At 40.6% G+C, this 16,354-nt stretch overlaps 1 protein-coding gene across 1 annotated transcript; it reads right to left on the minus strand.

Annotated features, from left to right (window-relative positions):
• Positions 1–9,939: 9,939 nt before the first annotated feature.
• On the minus strand, positions 9,940–16,003 carry LOC115191502 (C-type lectin domain family 6 member A-like). The gene is made up of 6 exons (XM_029749317.1): positions 15,827–16,003; positions 14,986–15,090; positions 13,434–13,523; positions 10,654–10,799; positions 10,329–10,429; positions 9,940–10,203 (listed from the first exon to the last, which is right to left on the minus strand). The coding sequence occupies exons 1-6, from the start codon at positions 15,921–15,923 to the stop codon at positions 10,056–10,058; spliced, it is 687 nt and encodes a 228-aa protein (XP_029605177.1). The 5' UTR covers positions 15,924–16,003; the 3' UTR covers positions 9,940–10,055.
• Between the last annotated feature and the right edge of the window lie 351 nt (positions 16,004–16,354).

Raw genomic sequence — 16,354 nt, forward strand, 5'->3', positions numbered from 1 at the left:
AGTGTCAGAACTTTAGTTTACACAGACCCAGCCTTGGGCGAAGCTAACCGCTGAAAACACTAGTGAGAGAAGTGTTTTCCAGAGCCAACAAGAAGTACCTGTACTTGTAGCCCAAGATGTACTCTCAAAGAGCCTACTGTTACTCCATAAGGTCCTTATATTTTCAGAGGTAGACTGGCTCTGGCAGCCAAAACAACCAAATACTCCATCTAAACATAAAGCCCTCTACTTTCATGTCAAATCAAAATCATTTCCCAAATGGAAAATACACACTTACTGTACACTGTTTTAACTGATTTTTTAACACCAGCAGCAGCCAACAGTATTTTTCAGTAACATTTGTGACAGCCTTCTTCTGTTACACACAAGTGTTCGGAGACACAGATAGCTAATTAGCACAGGTGGTCCCTCTCCTGTCTGTCTTCCGTAAAGACGAGCTGTAACATGGAGAAATGGCCATGTGGGAACAGTAATCCTAAGCCTATTTAGCGTCTATAAATAGACTAGGCCCAGGTACTGTATGAGCTGTATGCAGGGAAGGAGTTGTTTTCACACAGCAGGACCTAATCGGTTGGTATCTACTGTATGAAATGTGCTTTCCTATAATTTGTCAGTGTTATTTTTACTTAATTGGAATCCACCTGAATGCCTCTTTGATAAAGGACCAATACAGTAATGATTATATTGTTGAACCAACTGGAAGCCCATCCATCTATAGTGTTGTGGCTTTTAAGGGAAGCCCAACGTTTAACTGAAACAGTTTTGTTTGTTGGCAGAATAAGTAGAGATATATTTTTTAACAATTGTGTGTATCTTTGCCCTTGACCAGAGATTGTGCCACACAATCACAATTGTCTTTAGATTCTTCTATTTTTGTTTTGATTTCATTTCTGGATTACGGTGGCCATGGCAACAAAATGAACTACTGCAATTTATACTTAGTGTACAAAACATGATGAACACCTGCTCTTTCTATGACATAGACTGACCAGGAGAATCCAGGTGAAAAGCTATGATCCCTTATTGATGTCACTTGTTAAATCCACTTCAATCAGTGTAGTTGAAGGGGAGGAGACGGGTTAAAGAAGGATTTTTAAGCCTTGAGACAATTGAGACCTGGATTGTGTATGTGTGCCATTCAAAAGGTGAATGGGCTAGACAAAAGTGCCTTTGAACGGTGCCAGGCACACTGGTTTTTGTCAAGAACTGCAACGCTGCTGGGTTTTTCATCTTCAACAGTTTCCTGTGTGTATCAAGAATGGTCCACCACCCAAAGCACATCCAGCCAACTTGACACAACTATGGGAAGCATTGGAGTCAACATGGACCAGCATATCTGTGGAACGCTTTCGACACCTTAGAGTCCAAATTGACGAATTGAGGCTGTTCTAACTCAATATTAGTAAAATGTTCTTAATGTTTTGTACATTCAGTGTACGTATGCATAAGACTTTTCATTCATAAACAAAACACTCTGTATAAATTATTTTGATAAAATAATGTATTCATATTTTTTGGAATGTGTTTTTATTAATTCTTATTCATTATGAACTAAAATACAAAACTGATCCTACATCAGCACTCCTACTCTGAGATGGTTCGTGGAGGCTCAGGACCCCAAAGCCAGATAAAACATAAAAAAATTTTTTATCTTCCCCTCCAATCAGGGACTGATTTATACTTGGGACACCAGGTGGGCACAATTAATTATCAGGTGAACAGAAAACCAGCAGGCTCTGGAGCTCATAGGGTAAGATTTGAATACCCCTGGTTCACATGATAGCTAAGGTGAGTTAAGAAGTGTGGCCTGAATGGTGTGTTTGCATTCTGTGTTCCTGCCCAGAGGTATTAGTCTGATCTGCCCTCCAGGCAAGAATAGAAAGTGTAAAATTAAAAAAAAAGTGAAAGATACCCATTAAATTACTTGAGTAAAATTATTCAAGTATTTTTTTAAAGTATTAAGTGTCAAAAGTAAAAAATAAATGTAAAATTCCTTATATTACACAAACCAGGGGGTGCCATTTAAATTATTTACAGGTAGGAAAGGGCACACTCCGACATAATTTACAAACTAAGCATGTGTTTAGTGAGTCCAACAGATCAGAGGCAGTAGGGATGACCAGGGATGTTCTCTTGATAAGTGTGAATTGGACCATTTTCCTGTCCTGCTAAGCATTCACACGCAACAAGTACTTTTAGGTGTCAGGGAAAATGTATCGAGTAAAAATTGCATTACTTTCTTTAGGAATGTAGTTAAGTAAAAGTTGTCAAAAATATAAATTGTAAAGTACAGATACACCCAAAAACGACTTTAGTATTTTTACTTATGTACTTTACACCACTGTGGGTGACCAACAGAAAGCCTGTCAATCCCAGCATTATTGGTAAGTATGGACCTGACCAGTAGAGGTCCCTGACAGACTGCTTTCAGCTACCATGTTGCCCCCTAGTGGCTTCTTAATATACTCTTGGATGTTTCCTGGAATCTCAACGTCAATCACATGAAGAGAAGGTTGTGAAGTGTGAATGAGCTGGTGGCTCAGGCTCTCACCTATTAAGTGTGTGATTGTAGGTTTGAGTCTAGGCAGAGCAGGTGAGTGTGGTTGTGTTGGCAGCTGATGGGGGTTAATGCCTGGGGTTTCCCCTCCTGTGAACAGCAGTGGTTATGCAGGGAAACCTCTGGGAAAAGTAGACCGTTAGTTTTTAAATAGTGCTTTTTGCCTATTTAAAACATAAGTGTCTACTTCTTCCGCAGGTGTTTCCTTCCATAACCACTGCTGCTTACTGTTCTGGAACCACAGTCTTGACTTACACTGTAGCAGAGTCCTCAGTGGTGAGCAGGGGCGAAAATCGGATATCAACTTTGGAGGGGACAATTACATGAAATTCTCTCAAGAGCAATTCCTGAGGGGGACACCAAAAATAGTGCTGTAACACATAGCCTACATTGTAATATGGTAAATGTATATTGAGGAACCAAAGAAATAAGGTGTTTGCCGTACTCCTAACTACCGGTACCCAAAACTACACAACTAATCACAACAGCAATACCATTGCCTTTAACAAATATTAGTTCAGTCACCAGTTTAAGTTGAGAGTGGGGGTATCCATGGCATTTTCCAATTATGTTCCTATTTTACAAGTCAAAAAAAATTGAGAACCTTTCATAATGTTGCCAAACAAAGACTCAAACTTACCTGAGACTCCCTGTCTCTGCATATCTGTCCCCAACTCTGCTGTCTGTGTGCCATCTGTTGCCTGCGCTGCCTAAAGACATCATTGTGAAACATTTCCATTAGAATTTCATTTCTTTCTTATGAACATTTTATCAACTAGTCTGAGATATTAGGCTACTAGGGTTCTTACTATGCGTTTTGGTGTATTGAAAAATACTCTGATGTCCGTCTTTTATTTTTCTGCCATTTTTCTACCTGGCTGGCTGGCTACACACAGTGTGTAGGTTATTTACAGTAGGAGATGGGCTTCTATCATCTTCAATCATTCTATTTGGGCTTCGATCTAAAAGGTAGCTAGCAAATGTGAAACGGATTAAAATGACAAGAGTTGACAGCTGTATGAGTTCCCCATTTACACAACATATGCTGCAACCTTTTGTAATTTTCATAGTTTGTTTCATATTGGCTGGCTTCCAACAATAGCTGAATTTGCAAAGCTAGCGAGCACCAATTCAGTTTCAGTGGTGTTTGCTATAATCTTTGCTACCCGGGTTAAATAAAGGTGAAATAAAATAAATAAATAAAAGTTCACTTGCGACAATTCAGCTTTTGCAACGAGACCATTAAATACATTTAAGACAATGGTAGAAGAGTTCTGTTCAGTTTGGATTTCAGTTTATCGCTAACCTTATCACAGGGACTTTGAAGCACTAACTTACATCATCTGCATGCTGATTCCATCTTTGACGACGCCGCATAAATGGAATAGGTACTAGCTAGCTTAATAGTTAATATTTGCGCACTAGGTCTGCATATTCAGCTAGTGTGTGTGCGCGATTGACTGGATTAACCTCACGTCAGTTACGTGCATTGAGTGCCTTTCAGACAGTAGATACAACCTCTCTGTTACCTAGCAAACTAAGGAACTGGCAGTGGATCAAACCATTGTGAGGCAAAGGGTGGGGGGGTTGCAATCTTTTGAAACTTAAAAACGCGCTATGAAGTGTCTATAAATCAGCACAATTGCTTTCATTGCGTGTTAATATTATTTAAATTATAGTTATGTTTCAGTGATATATTGGGGGGGGGGCAAATCATATTTTTCCCAGGATGGGGAGGTCGTATCCCCCCGTCCCCCCCCAGGATTTCCGCCCCTGATGGTGAGGTAACCATCTTCCAGAGCACTGGGTTCAAACCTACAGCCCTGCGCTAATGGGGTGGGATCCACAACCCTGCGCTAATGGGGTGGGATCCACAACCCTGCGCTAATGGGGTGGGATCCACAATCCTTCACATATGTTACTTTTCTTCATTTTGACATCGATGTTCAGCTGCCAAAGTACAAGAGATGGGACTTGATTCCATAACTTATTTCAAAAGCATTAACTCCTCCACAGAGCTAGCAATACCTTCACACTTATTGCAACTTTATTTTTAACATTGATGGAATTGTCCACTAAAGTGTAATAGATGGGATTTGAACCCTTAAAGTCATGGAAGGCAAAAGACTCAGGCCATGAGCCAAAGTCCAACATGTATTAACCTTATCTCAATTTTGGCATAAACATGTGGAAATAACCAGTAAAACAGAAGATGGGGTATGATCCAAAAATCTCTTAGAAGAGGAGCAGGGATTTAACCCCAACACCCTTTTCAAATCTGCCTGTGTATTTGACAGTGACACTTCAAAATTGCAGAACAAACAAAAGCACATGCACCTAGATGAGAACCCACAACCTAAGACAGTTGCTTTAACCATTGAGCCACCGGAACCTGTACATCAGTCCACAATGTTTCTTTAATCTCAGGAAAGGGTAAGTAAAGCCACATATTTTAAACACTTCAATGTTGTCTTTACATTTCTATAATTGTGAAAAATATCTAAATGGGGATTGAACTACCAACTTCAGAATAATAAAACAAGTTAATTTACCCACAAGCCCCACACCTTCACCTTGCATCTGTCACTTACATTGAGAAGTGTTGGAAACACTTAGGCACGCCTCTTGGAGGGAACACAACACCCTGCTACACTCACCTCCCCGTGGAGTGATAGAGGTATGTGGTTGTAGGTGCAGGTAAGGATTACCATTAACAGGGAATTTAATATTACCATTAACAGGGAATTTAATCCTTCGCGTGGTAATTTTGGGAAAAGGGTGCTGGACGGAACCAAAGCAGAGAAAGTAAAAGTTAGAGCCCCCTCTCCTACCTTACCAACAACTTACCTAACACCAGGCGCACTAACCAAAATACAGGGGGTGGTCCACCCAGGTCTTACCTAGTGTGCAAAGACATACCCATTTTATGTACTATGCATGCCCGCAGGCCTCTTACCTAAGCACTCAAGGTGCCTTCCCCTTCCCCCCTGGGAACAAATGAAACAGAATACAAACAATTTCAATAATCAAAAACACTGCATCCTATTGACACATCTCAAAAGTAGCAGCTACAAAATACTTAACAAAGCCTGTCTCTGAGCAACAACCAACACAGGACATCCAAGAAGCTCTGAGCAACAACCAACACAGGACATTCAAGAAGCTCTATCTGAGCAACAACCAACACAGAACATACCAATAAACTCCCTCTCTGAGCAAAGGAACACTGGCTTTTATACAGCTGGAGAAGGAGTTTGTGATTGCCGACAGCTGTACCCTGACGAGAGGGCGGGGTCAGCTCGAATCTGCCATGGGGCCGACCAATCAGCTGCTTGGGGGAAGCCATTTCCTGAAATACATACATATAAATACAAACCCACAACAACACAGAAACTGGGAAATGTAACACAGTCAAATCCATTACCGCTGAAATACATAACAGAGATATTAGATAGTAGAATTGTGCTATACTAAAATATAGCAATTGGGGTTTACTATGGGAAACCAAGAGCACAAAACAGCACACTTGTTATAGATCTCTACCATAGAGATAGATAGAGGACTCATCTTTATATCTGTTCCATTATAGCGTCTGTGACAGCATGGACAGCGCCATTGAGGCTACAACCCATAGGAAAACCCACCCAGTTGACTACTTTAAAATGGCGGAACCATGGTGAAAGCCCTCGATGGCGCTGCCCATGCTTTCACAGACGCTATAATGGTACAGATAAAGATGCTAAAACTGCCTTTTGGCCACATGCGCTAAATACAACAGGTGTAGAACTTACTGTGAAATGCTTACTTACGAGCCCTTTATACATGGGGTACCGGTACCGAGTCAATGTGCAGTGCATGTGAAGAGTGTGTGTGTGCGTGTGCGTGTATGATTAGAGTCGAGTCTTTGTACATCGAGCCTGTGCAAGAAAGTCAGTCCAAAAAATTATAATTTAATAAGGGGGTCAATGCAAATAATCCAGGTAGCAATTTGATTGACTGTTCAGCAGTCTTATGGCTTGGGGGTAGAAGCTGTTAAGGAGCCTTTTGGTCCTAGACTTGGCGGTCCGGTACCACTTGCCGTGCGGTAGCAGAGAGAACAGTCTATAACTTGGGTGACTGGAGTCTGACAATTTTTGGGGGCTTTCCTCTGACACCGCCTATTATATAGGTCCTGGATTGCAGGAAGCTTGGCCCCAGTGATGTACTGGGCCGTATGCACTACCATCTGTAGTGCCTTGCGGTCGGATGCCGAGCATTTGCCATACCAGGCAGTGATGCAACCAGTCAGAATGCTCTCGATGGTGTAGCTGTATGGTCACAGGGACTATGGTGGTCTACTTGAAACATATAGGTATTACAGACTGGGTCAGGGAGAGTTTTAAAGTGTCAATGAAGGCCCTTGCCAGCTGGTCAGCGCATGCTCTGAATATGCACCCTGGAGAATGGGCATATTTAAAGGGCAGCGTTCCTTAACCCTAAGCAAATAAAAACGCATCTAGACTAGTGTTTGTGCAGCACTTTGCAACATTTATTTCCACACAAAATCCACAGTTTGTTTCATAATAAGCATTGTGGACGACCAAGTCCAATATGGTAAAAACCAGGACCTGTAGGTGACAGAGTGACATGAAGAATGCATGGATATTCAACCTAATACGCAATGAAGCATCTGAAAAAGCACTGGTTGAGACAGGAAAGAAACAAGTCAACAACGTCAGTACATAGTACAGTTCTAGCATGTGTTACACCGAGAGATGGATTACAAATCACCATGTCATTAGTCTGTATATTTGCTATACACAGGGAATACAGAATGAACCAATGAGATATTCATAATGTCACGTTTCTGAAAAGGTCTGAGACTGGTAGCAATAGCATCAAATGAACAAATATCACCATCAATAAGCGTTAAGCTTTAGGAAGCTTATTATAATCAATAGCTTCATCATGAATATGTTTATTATAATCAATAGCTTATCATTAATATGTTTATTATAATCAATAGCTTCATCATGAATATGTTTATTATAATCAATAGCGTATCATTAATATGTTTATTATAATCAATAGCTTCATCATGAATATGTTTATTATAATCAATAGCTTATCATTAATATGTTTATTATAATCAATATCTTTATCATGAATATGTTTATTATAATCAATAGCTGCAATTATGATACATACAGTTACACTGGTGACAATGCTGTCAACCCTCTCTCTCTTGAGCCCCTTTTATACCTGCCACTGATATGCATCCCTCGTCCTGATCTTGTCCGTTGTCCTAAATCAGATCACAATTAGTCTTTGAATCGTCTACACCTGTCTGAAAATGTGGGCACAATCAGAATTTGGACATGATCTGGATACAGGACGCATGTTAGCAGCAGATATAAACAGGGCTTCAGTCAAACATGCGTGCTACAAAAAAATTATTGCAATTACTGGTACAGTAGCATACCCTCAAGGAATACACATTGTTCAATATAATTAACTAAACTATATCGCTAACAGTCACATAGCTGCTGTAGCTACAGCCAGGCCCTGAATTACTGGCACTCTTGATAAGGATGAGCAAAACAGACTGTATAAAGAAACAATACAAATACGGACCTATATTGTATGCTCCAGAAAATGTAAAATGATATTTTATACTAATACAATTTAAAAAAAAGAAAGCAATTTTGTTCAACAATAAATATTTTTTTTTCTCAAAAAGAAAGGGGTCAAATTTATTGGCACCCCTGTTTTCAACACCTTTCAAATCCTCACCTTGCGAGGATAACGTTTCTGAGCCTTTTTCTAAATGTTTCATGAGATTGCCGAACATTCCATCCGACCACAACACAAGTTCCAATCTAAGTGCCGTTGTTGTTTATCAATCTTCAGGCATTGACGTGTTGGATGACATGAAAATAGACCTCTTTGGCCACGGCCACCAGTGGTGGGATGCAGAATAGAACCCCATACCTACTGTGAAATATGATGGTGGCTTTTTGATGTTATGGGGCTACTTTGCTTCCACTGGTCCTAGGGCCCTTGTTAAAGTCAACAGCATCATGAACTTTACTCAGTACCAGGACAATTTAGCCAAAAACCTCCATAAGGAGGCCGACACTTGGCTGCAAATGGATCTTCCAGAAATACAATAACCCCAAACGCACATCAAAATCCACAAATAAATGGTAAATTCACCATAAAATCAACATTCTGCAATTGCCGTCTCAGTCTCTATACTTGAACACCATTGAAAACCTGTGGTTTGAATTGATGAGGGCAGATTCTGTATGGAAGAATGGTCTAAGCTCCCTTGCATTATCCTGCGTGGTAGAGCATGACACTTGCATCTCCAGGGTTGTGGGTTTGATTCCCACTGGGGACCAACATGAAAATATATACACTCACTTCTGTAATTTGTCTGCTAAAAATGACCCACAAAAAACTCCATGTTCTCCAATCTCATAAAACATTTTAGAGAAAGGCTCAGTGGCATTATCATCGCAAGGTGAGGTATTGAAAGATTGAAAACAGGGGTGCCAATAATTTTTACCCCTATCTTTTTGAGGGGAAAGCAATATTATTTGTTAAACAATCTCTTTCTCTGAGCAATTACATACGTTTTCCAATGAATTTTGAGAAGGCAGCGAGGAAAGAGGGATGTGAAGAAGAATCGAGGAAGGATGAATAGAGAAAAATCCCATAGGCAAGTCTGTAATACCACTTTTTTCACGGTCATCACTATCTGGCCTTTTTCTAGAATTTCTCTTCTTAAAATCAGATTTTAACCCTAACCGTTACCACACTGCTAACCTTATGCCTAACCATAACCTTACATTAAGACCAGAAAGGAAATTCAGAAATGTGTAAGATTATAGTCAATTTTGACATTGCAGCCTGGGCATCTAGTGGGAACCCTATTTTACATCTATGGTGAGTTCATCTCTCACTTTAACCACCAGGTGGAATCATCACTTAATCATTCAGCACTGTCTCTATGAACATAGATAGAGGACTCATCTTTGTATTTGTTCCATTATTCCGTCTGTTACAGCATCCTTTATGTACGACCCAAAACCCCAAACAATGAACGCAGAGCAGAATTAGGACTAAACCTGCTAATTATCAAAATCCAGAAAAGAGCTGTTAAATGCCTATACAGTCCACCACAAAGCCCTCACCTATGGAGAGATGAACCTAGGTAAGTCTCCTCAGCCAGCTGGCTCTGGGGCTCTGATCACAAACACAAACAGATCCCCCATATATTTTTTGGGTAGATGTGTATAAAATCTATATATTTTTGTATATATTTTCCTTTATTATTTTCCCTTAATCCTACCACTCCTCCCCCCTTTTAAACGTTTTTTTAATGATGTTGTTTTTTGTTTCTTGCTTTGGCAATATAAACACGTTTCCCATGCCAATAAAAACCCATTGGGGGAGAGAGATATTTGTGTACAGACTACATGCAAGGCAACTGTACATAATGAGCTATTGTTTGTTAAATCACTCTTTCACAAATCCAATTACGTTCATCGGTACATCCTACATCATTCCATGTATATACATGGTCACAATACCTATAATTCATCTCAGCACAGTCCTCCTCATTAAGACCAAAATTATCAGGCTGATTTTCCGCCCAGTACCTAGAGGGTTAATGACACAGAGAACCAGACAGACAGACACTGGTTAACATAATTCTAAGTCATACCAATGCAGATGTTATTCTATTTAAAATGGTTAGTCTTATAGACAGATTATTATCTCTCACCATGTGGTCAGTGGTGTACCGTCCACCCATTTCCAGGTCCCCTTTGTCTCTCTTTCATTCAGACCGATCCAGGAAATTGTTCTTAATGCATTGAGGAATTTCTGTTAGGTGAAAGATAATGATGTTGTCAATTGCATGTGAGTATTTATTTACCTGATTCTGTCTGTCTGTCTGTCTGTCTGTCTGTCTGTCTGTCTGTCTGTCTGTCTGTCTGTCTGTCTGTCTGTCTGTCTGTCTGTCTGTCTGTCTCACTCTCAGTCTCAGTCTCAGTCTCAGTCTCTCACTCTCACACTCTGTCTCTCTCCCCTCTCTCTCTCTCTCTCACCTGTTCCTCTTCACTGTTTATGATCACCAGGTGTGCTCCTCTCCCCAGACAGTCCTGTTCAGCGTACTCCCAGGGTTTCTTCTCAGCCGAGAGGTAATAACAGCTGTTGAAGCCAAACTTCTTCCATCCTTTAGGACACATTTTCTCTGTTTGGGAATACAAACGGAGAAAGAAATAACACTTAAATACAGCAAACCCGTTTCAGTTTCTAAAGGCTGTATGGTTGCCGTGTCTGCGTGCGTTGCCGTGCAAGACAAACTACCTCTAGCTTCCTCCATACTGCACGCAGAGACATAAAAATGGCATCCAGAGTTCATCTGACCCTAAGTAGAAAAACGGCTTAGTTGCCAGAATCTTGCAACATTCCTTTAAACAAATGTTAACACTGTAATTGAATTATTGGTAAATTCACGATGGGGATGCACAACACAATGCCACAAGTTTTGAGGAAATGTGCAATTGGCATGTTTACTGCAGGAATGTCCACCAGAGCCGTTGCTAGATAATTTAATGTTAATTTCTCTACCATAAGCCGCCTACAACGTCGTTTTAGAGAATTTGGCAGTACGTCCAACCAGCCTCACAACCGCAGACCACGTGTATGGCGTTGTGTGGACGAGCGGTTTGCTGATGTCAACATTGTGAACAGAGTGCCCCATGGTGGTGGTGGGGTTATGGTATGGGCAGGCATAAGCTACGGACAACGAACACAATTGCATTTTATCGATGGCAATTTGAATGCACAAAAATACCGTGATGAGATCCTGAGGCCCATTGTTAGGCCCTTTAAAAAAAAATGCGCATCTGTATTCCAGTCATAAGAAATCGTTAGATTAGGGCCTGTCATGACGTTGGCCTGTGGGTAAGGTTTATGAGCCCCCCATAAATACCTTTCTCCCTTCCCCTCTCTTTCCGACCCTACTGAAGGACTGTTGAATAGCCTGTGTTAAATATAGAGAGTCTGGGAACATCAAACAAATGAACCATATTTAAATGTAAAGGAACCATATTTTGGTGATAAAACCAGTTGGAAATATGCTTTGGAACGTAATGAGTATGGATGTCAGTTCGGTTGTCATCTGAGACATTATGACTGATGACAGGACGACATAAACTGTACCTGGGAAAGTATACACCCTCTAGTTATCAGAGTCACATGGAATTGTTATGCAATTGAAATGTTTGATATTGAAATTGTTTGTTAGGAGATAAAATGTAATTTTAGCTTCCAAATGAGAGAATTGGGATTTCATAAGGAAAGTGCCCTGCTTGATCCCGCCCCTGTGAAGAGACAGGGGTTATAAACGATGAAACACATCCTTCCCCCTCTCCACTATATAAGACAATGACACAATGTTAACCATGGTTCCACTACGTGAGGTCTGCAGCCTCTGCGTTATAAGGACACACATGTCAAGTACAGAACTAAGCCAACCTCGGCGTGAGCTTTGGTGGCGAATGGTATGAACTTTGAGCTTATTCACTACAGAAGTGATACTTCCTAGCCGTTGATTTAGCAGCTGCCACTTTAGACCAGGGCTAGGAAAGGACGGACGACGGATCCAGTCTAACAACCAAAGACAAAGATACCACCACGTATCAAATTTACCACCAGAGACATTCTTCCGAGGACCGGAAGATCTGTTGGCCAACCCGGCCAGCATCTACGACCAATCTACCGAAGCGCAGCTCAGAGTAAATATTTATTGAATTTTCCTTTTCCAAATGGGCGGTAATTTATAATGCATAAGATAATGTATTTAAGATAGCATAGCTGCTGTTTCTTTGTTCCTACGTCTTCCCGCTCTTTCATCCACGCCCAACCCCCTTCCTTTGTGTAACAAATGTCGGCTCCGTCCACCAGGGACGTTTTCTGTATGACATCATTTGTATTCTGTGTATTTGTAATTCTGTGTGATTAGTTTAGGTATTTAGTAAATAAATAATTAAACCCAATTTTGTATTGCTGATTCAACTTGTTAGCCAGGGTTCGTGAAGATAACCAAGAATTTACAACTTTCATTATGAGACTGAAAATAAGATGATTAAGATGACGACTATCGATGTAAAATATTAGTAAGTATTTTAAGAGTTTATTCTGAAGATAACGGCTCTATAAATGTTCTTCCGTGGTGCTTCGACTTTCTGGTTAATTACATTTACATGATTAGCTTAATCAGGTGATATTAATTACCGAGAAAGGATTTTATAGAATAGCATGTCATATCACTTCATCCGGTATAGCCAAAGACACGACAGGCCTAATGCATTTATTTCAATTGACTGATTTCCTGATATGAACTAACTCAGTAAAATCAATGAAATAGTTGAATGTTGCGTTTCTATTTTTGTTCAGTATAGATGCAGCCCTGGTGACTGACTTGGCAACTTACCACACCCAGAGAGTCTCTTCTCATTGATCAGAAGACTGACCCTGTCACTCATCATGCCCCTGTCTTTAGTAAAGGCATTGTAACACTCCTGTAACTGGTTTTGGTTTGTTTTCTCTAACTGGTCTCTCTCACACTTTAACTGGTCTCTCTCACTCTGTAATTGGTCTCTCTCACTCTGTAACTGGTCTCTCTCACTCTGTAACTGGTCTCTCTCACTCTGTAACTGGTATCTCTCACTCTCTAACTGGTCTCTCTCACACTGTAACTGGACTCTCTCCCTCTCTAGCTGGTGTCTGTTCTTCCGGTACTGGTCTCTCTCTGTACACAGGCCAAGGATACCTCTACTGGTGTTTGGCTGGTCTCTCTCTGTACACAGGCCAAGGATACCTCTACTGGTGTTTGGCTGGTCTCTGTCTTGCGCCAGGCCAGTGGTGTTATAACAGGCCTTTATCTGGTCTCTCTCTTCATCAGAGCAGGCTGAAAGAAAGAAAAGAGATGTTCTGGGAATGGGTCCCAAATGGCACCCTATTTGTTATATAGTGCACTAGTCCTTTGTGCCTTGGTCAAAAGTAGTGCACTACAAAGGGTATATGAGCCCTGGTCAAAAATAATGCACTACAAATGGAATAGGGTCCAAAATGGAATCTTAAGGTCTAAATGGCATCCTTTTGATCAGAACCCTATGGACCCTGGCCAACAGTAGTGCACTAGTAGAGTATCATTTGGGATACTCTACTAGTAATCCAGGTAGCAATTTCATTGACTGTTCAGCAGTCTTATGGCTTGGGGGTAGAAGCTGTTAAGGAGCCTTTTGGTCCTAGACTTGGCGCTCCGGTACCACTTGCCGTGCGTAGGCAGAGAAAACAGTCTATGACTTGGGTGACTGGAGTCTGACAATTTTTTGGGGCTTTCCTCTGACACCGCCTATTATATAGGTCCTGGATGGCAGGAAGCTTGGCCCCAGTGATGTACTGGGCCGTATGCACTACCATCTGTAGTGCCTTGCGGTCGGATGCCGAGCATTTGCCATACCAGGCAGTGATGCAACCAGTCAGAATGCTCTCGGTGGTGTAGCTGTAGACAGTTTAACATGGTGTTCTTGGTCACAGGGACTATGGTGGTCTACTTGAAACATATAGGTATTACAGACTGGGTCAGGGAGAGTTTTAAAGTGTCAGTGAAGGCCCTTGCCAGCTGGTCAGCGCATGCTCTGAGTATGCACCCTGGAGAATGGGCATATTTAAAGGGCAGCGTTCCTCAACCCCTCCCCGTTTTTCAACTGGTCGTTCAGAACATCACCGTTTCCGTTTAATTGAACGTTGCACAGCGTTTTTTCATATTGAATGCAGCCCTGCAGTTCTACTCTGAGATACATATGAAGAAGAGATCAAGCGTCTTAGAGTAGGAGTTCAGATTTAGGATCAGGTTTGCGATTTAGATCACAAATAAGATGAAATGGACAGAGGGGACTTGATCCTAGATCTTGATACATATGGGCATATATATAAGTGAACCTGCACCACCTCCACCAAGAGAAGTCTCTGTTGACTGGGGAAATATCTGTTTTTGTTCAGCAGTTGTTATTACCACAATTCACACAAGATGGCGCCAAAGACACATGCCATTCTTCATTGGTTGTATAGGGCCAAATTGACCAGACAAAACACTCTGCAAAGCAGCAAAAAATATAAATAAATAAGAGATTCCAAGGTCAGTCAATAATAATAAGCTATTTGTTACAAAAACCTGACTGCTGCATTCATTATAACAGACTTAATATTGGGATTACTTACTGTCAGTCATTTTCTCAGACACAACCCTCATGTTCAATGCTGTGCAAGCAAATAAAAAACGCATCTAGACTAGTGTTTGTGCCCTATGGACCCTGGCCAACAGTAGTGCACTAGTAGAGTATCATTTGGGATACACCCTCACTCACAGAAAGACAGTCTCAGGGAGATGTTGAGAGTGACTTGTAGAACACACAGCATCCCAAAGCTCACCGCAACCATCCTGTAGAGTGTTCTCCCTGAATCCTCAGGTCCTGAGGAGATACACACTGATGTGAGAACACACACATGCACACATACCCATACACACAGACACATGCATACACATGCATACACACACATGCATACACTCACACATACAAGCAAGCATGCACGTACACACACATAGACACACGCACACACACACACAAGCACACACATACCACACACACTTGAGGGTGTGACATAATCAGCAACAAGAGGACTGTTTCTCACAGCTGCTTTAGAGGAAGTTACTGTACCAGTATAACATGTTAGAATCATTAAAGAGGATGTTACTGTATCAGTATAACATGTTAGGATCATTAAAGGGGCAATCAATATTTGCATATATACCCATAGATTCTTAATGATTATCATTTATAAGTGCTTCATGAGCTTAGTTCAACTGTCATAATTGTAATTCAACTGTCCATTGTAAATGTAAGTAAACACTGTATAGCCTCAAAACAAAAAACTTTTTTTTTTATCTTATGGATGATCAGTCCTTGCACCAATAGGTCAGACCCATTCCTCAGTTGTTTACCAAATCAGTGGTGGGGTGTCTGCTTTGCTTTTGTTTGAAGTGTATATTGCCGCTTTAATGCTTCTGATACACTTAAAATATACATCTATTTAAAGGTAAAATCATATTTTAAAAACTTTCCCACTAAGACTTGCTATTAGTATTTCTCTGTGTTTATTTAAGTCTTTGTCAATGTGTGCGTGTGATAGAGTTTTCTTAGTTCTTACCTGAGCGATGGGTCTTCACTCTCCTCATTGCTCTGTTCTCATTTTCTTCAATAATCTCGTTTAATTCAATAACCTCTTCATTGATGTAGTCATCCATCTCAACTAACTGTATGATTACCTTTCTAACTGACTCCTAATGGTAATATCTACTGTATGATTACCTTTCTAACTGACTCCTAATGGTAATATCTACTATATGATTACCTTTCTAACTGTCTCCTAATGGTAATATCTACTGTATGATTACCTTTCTAACTGACTCCTAATGGTAATATCTACTGTATGATTACCTTTCTAACTGTCTCCTAATGGTAATATCTACTGTATGATTACCTTTCTAACTGACTCCTAATGGTAATATCTACTGTATGATTACCTTTCTAACTGTCTCCTAATGGTAATATCTACTATATGATTCTAACTGTACTGACAAATAGTTAAGTAGTTGGTCTAATGTTTGTGTCATTGTTCATAAGGAAGTCACGTTATGGCTTGTGCTCTGTGGCCAGCCACCAATGGCCAAATAGG

This window comes from Salmo trutta, chromosome 4 (genome assembly GCF_901001165.1).
Source record: "Salmo trutta chromosome 4, fSalTru1.1, whole genome shotgun sequence".
In the NCBI taxonomy this organism is placed as follows: Eukaryota; Metazoa; Chordata; class Actinopteri; order Salmoniformes; family Salmonidae; genus Salmo; species Salmo trutta.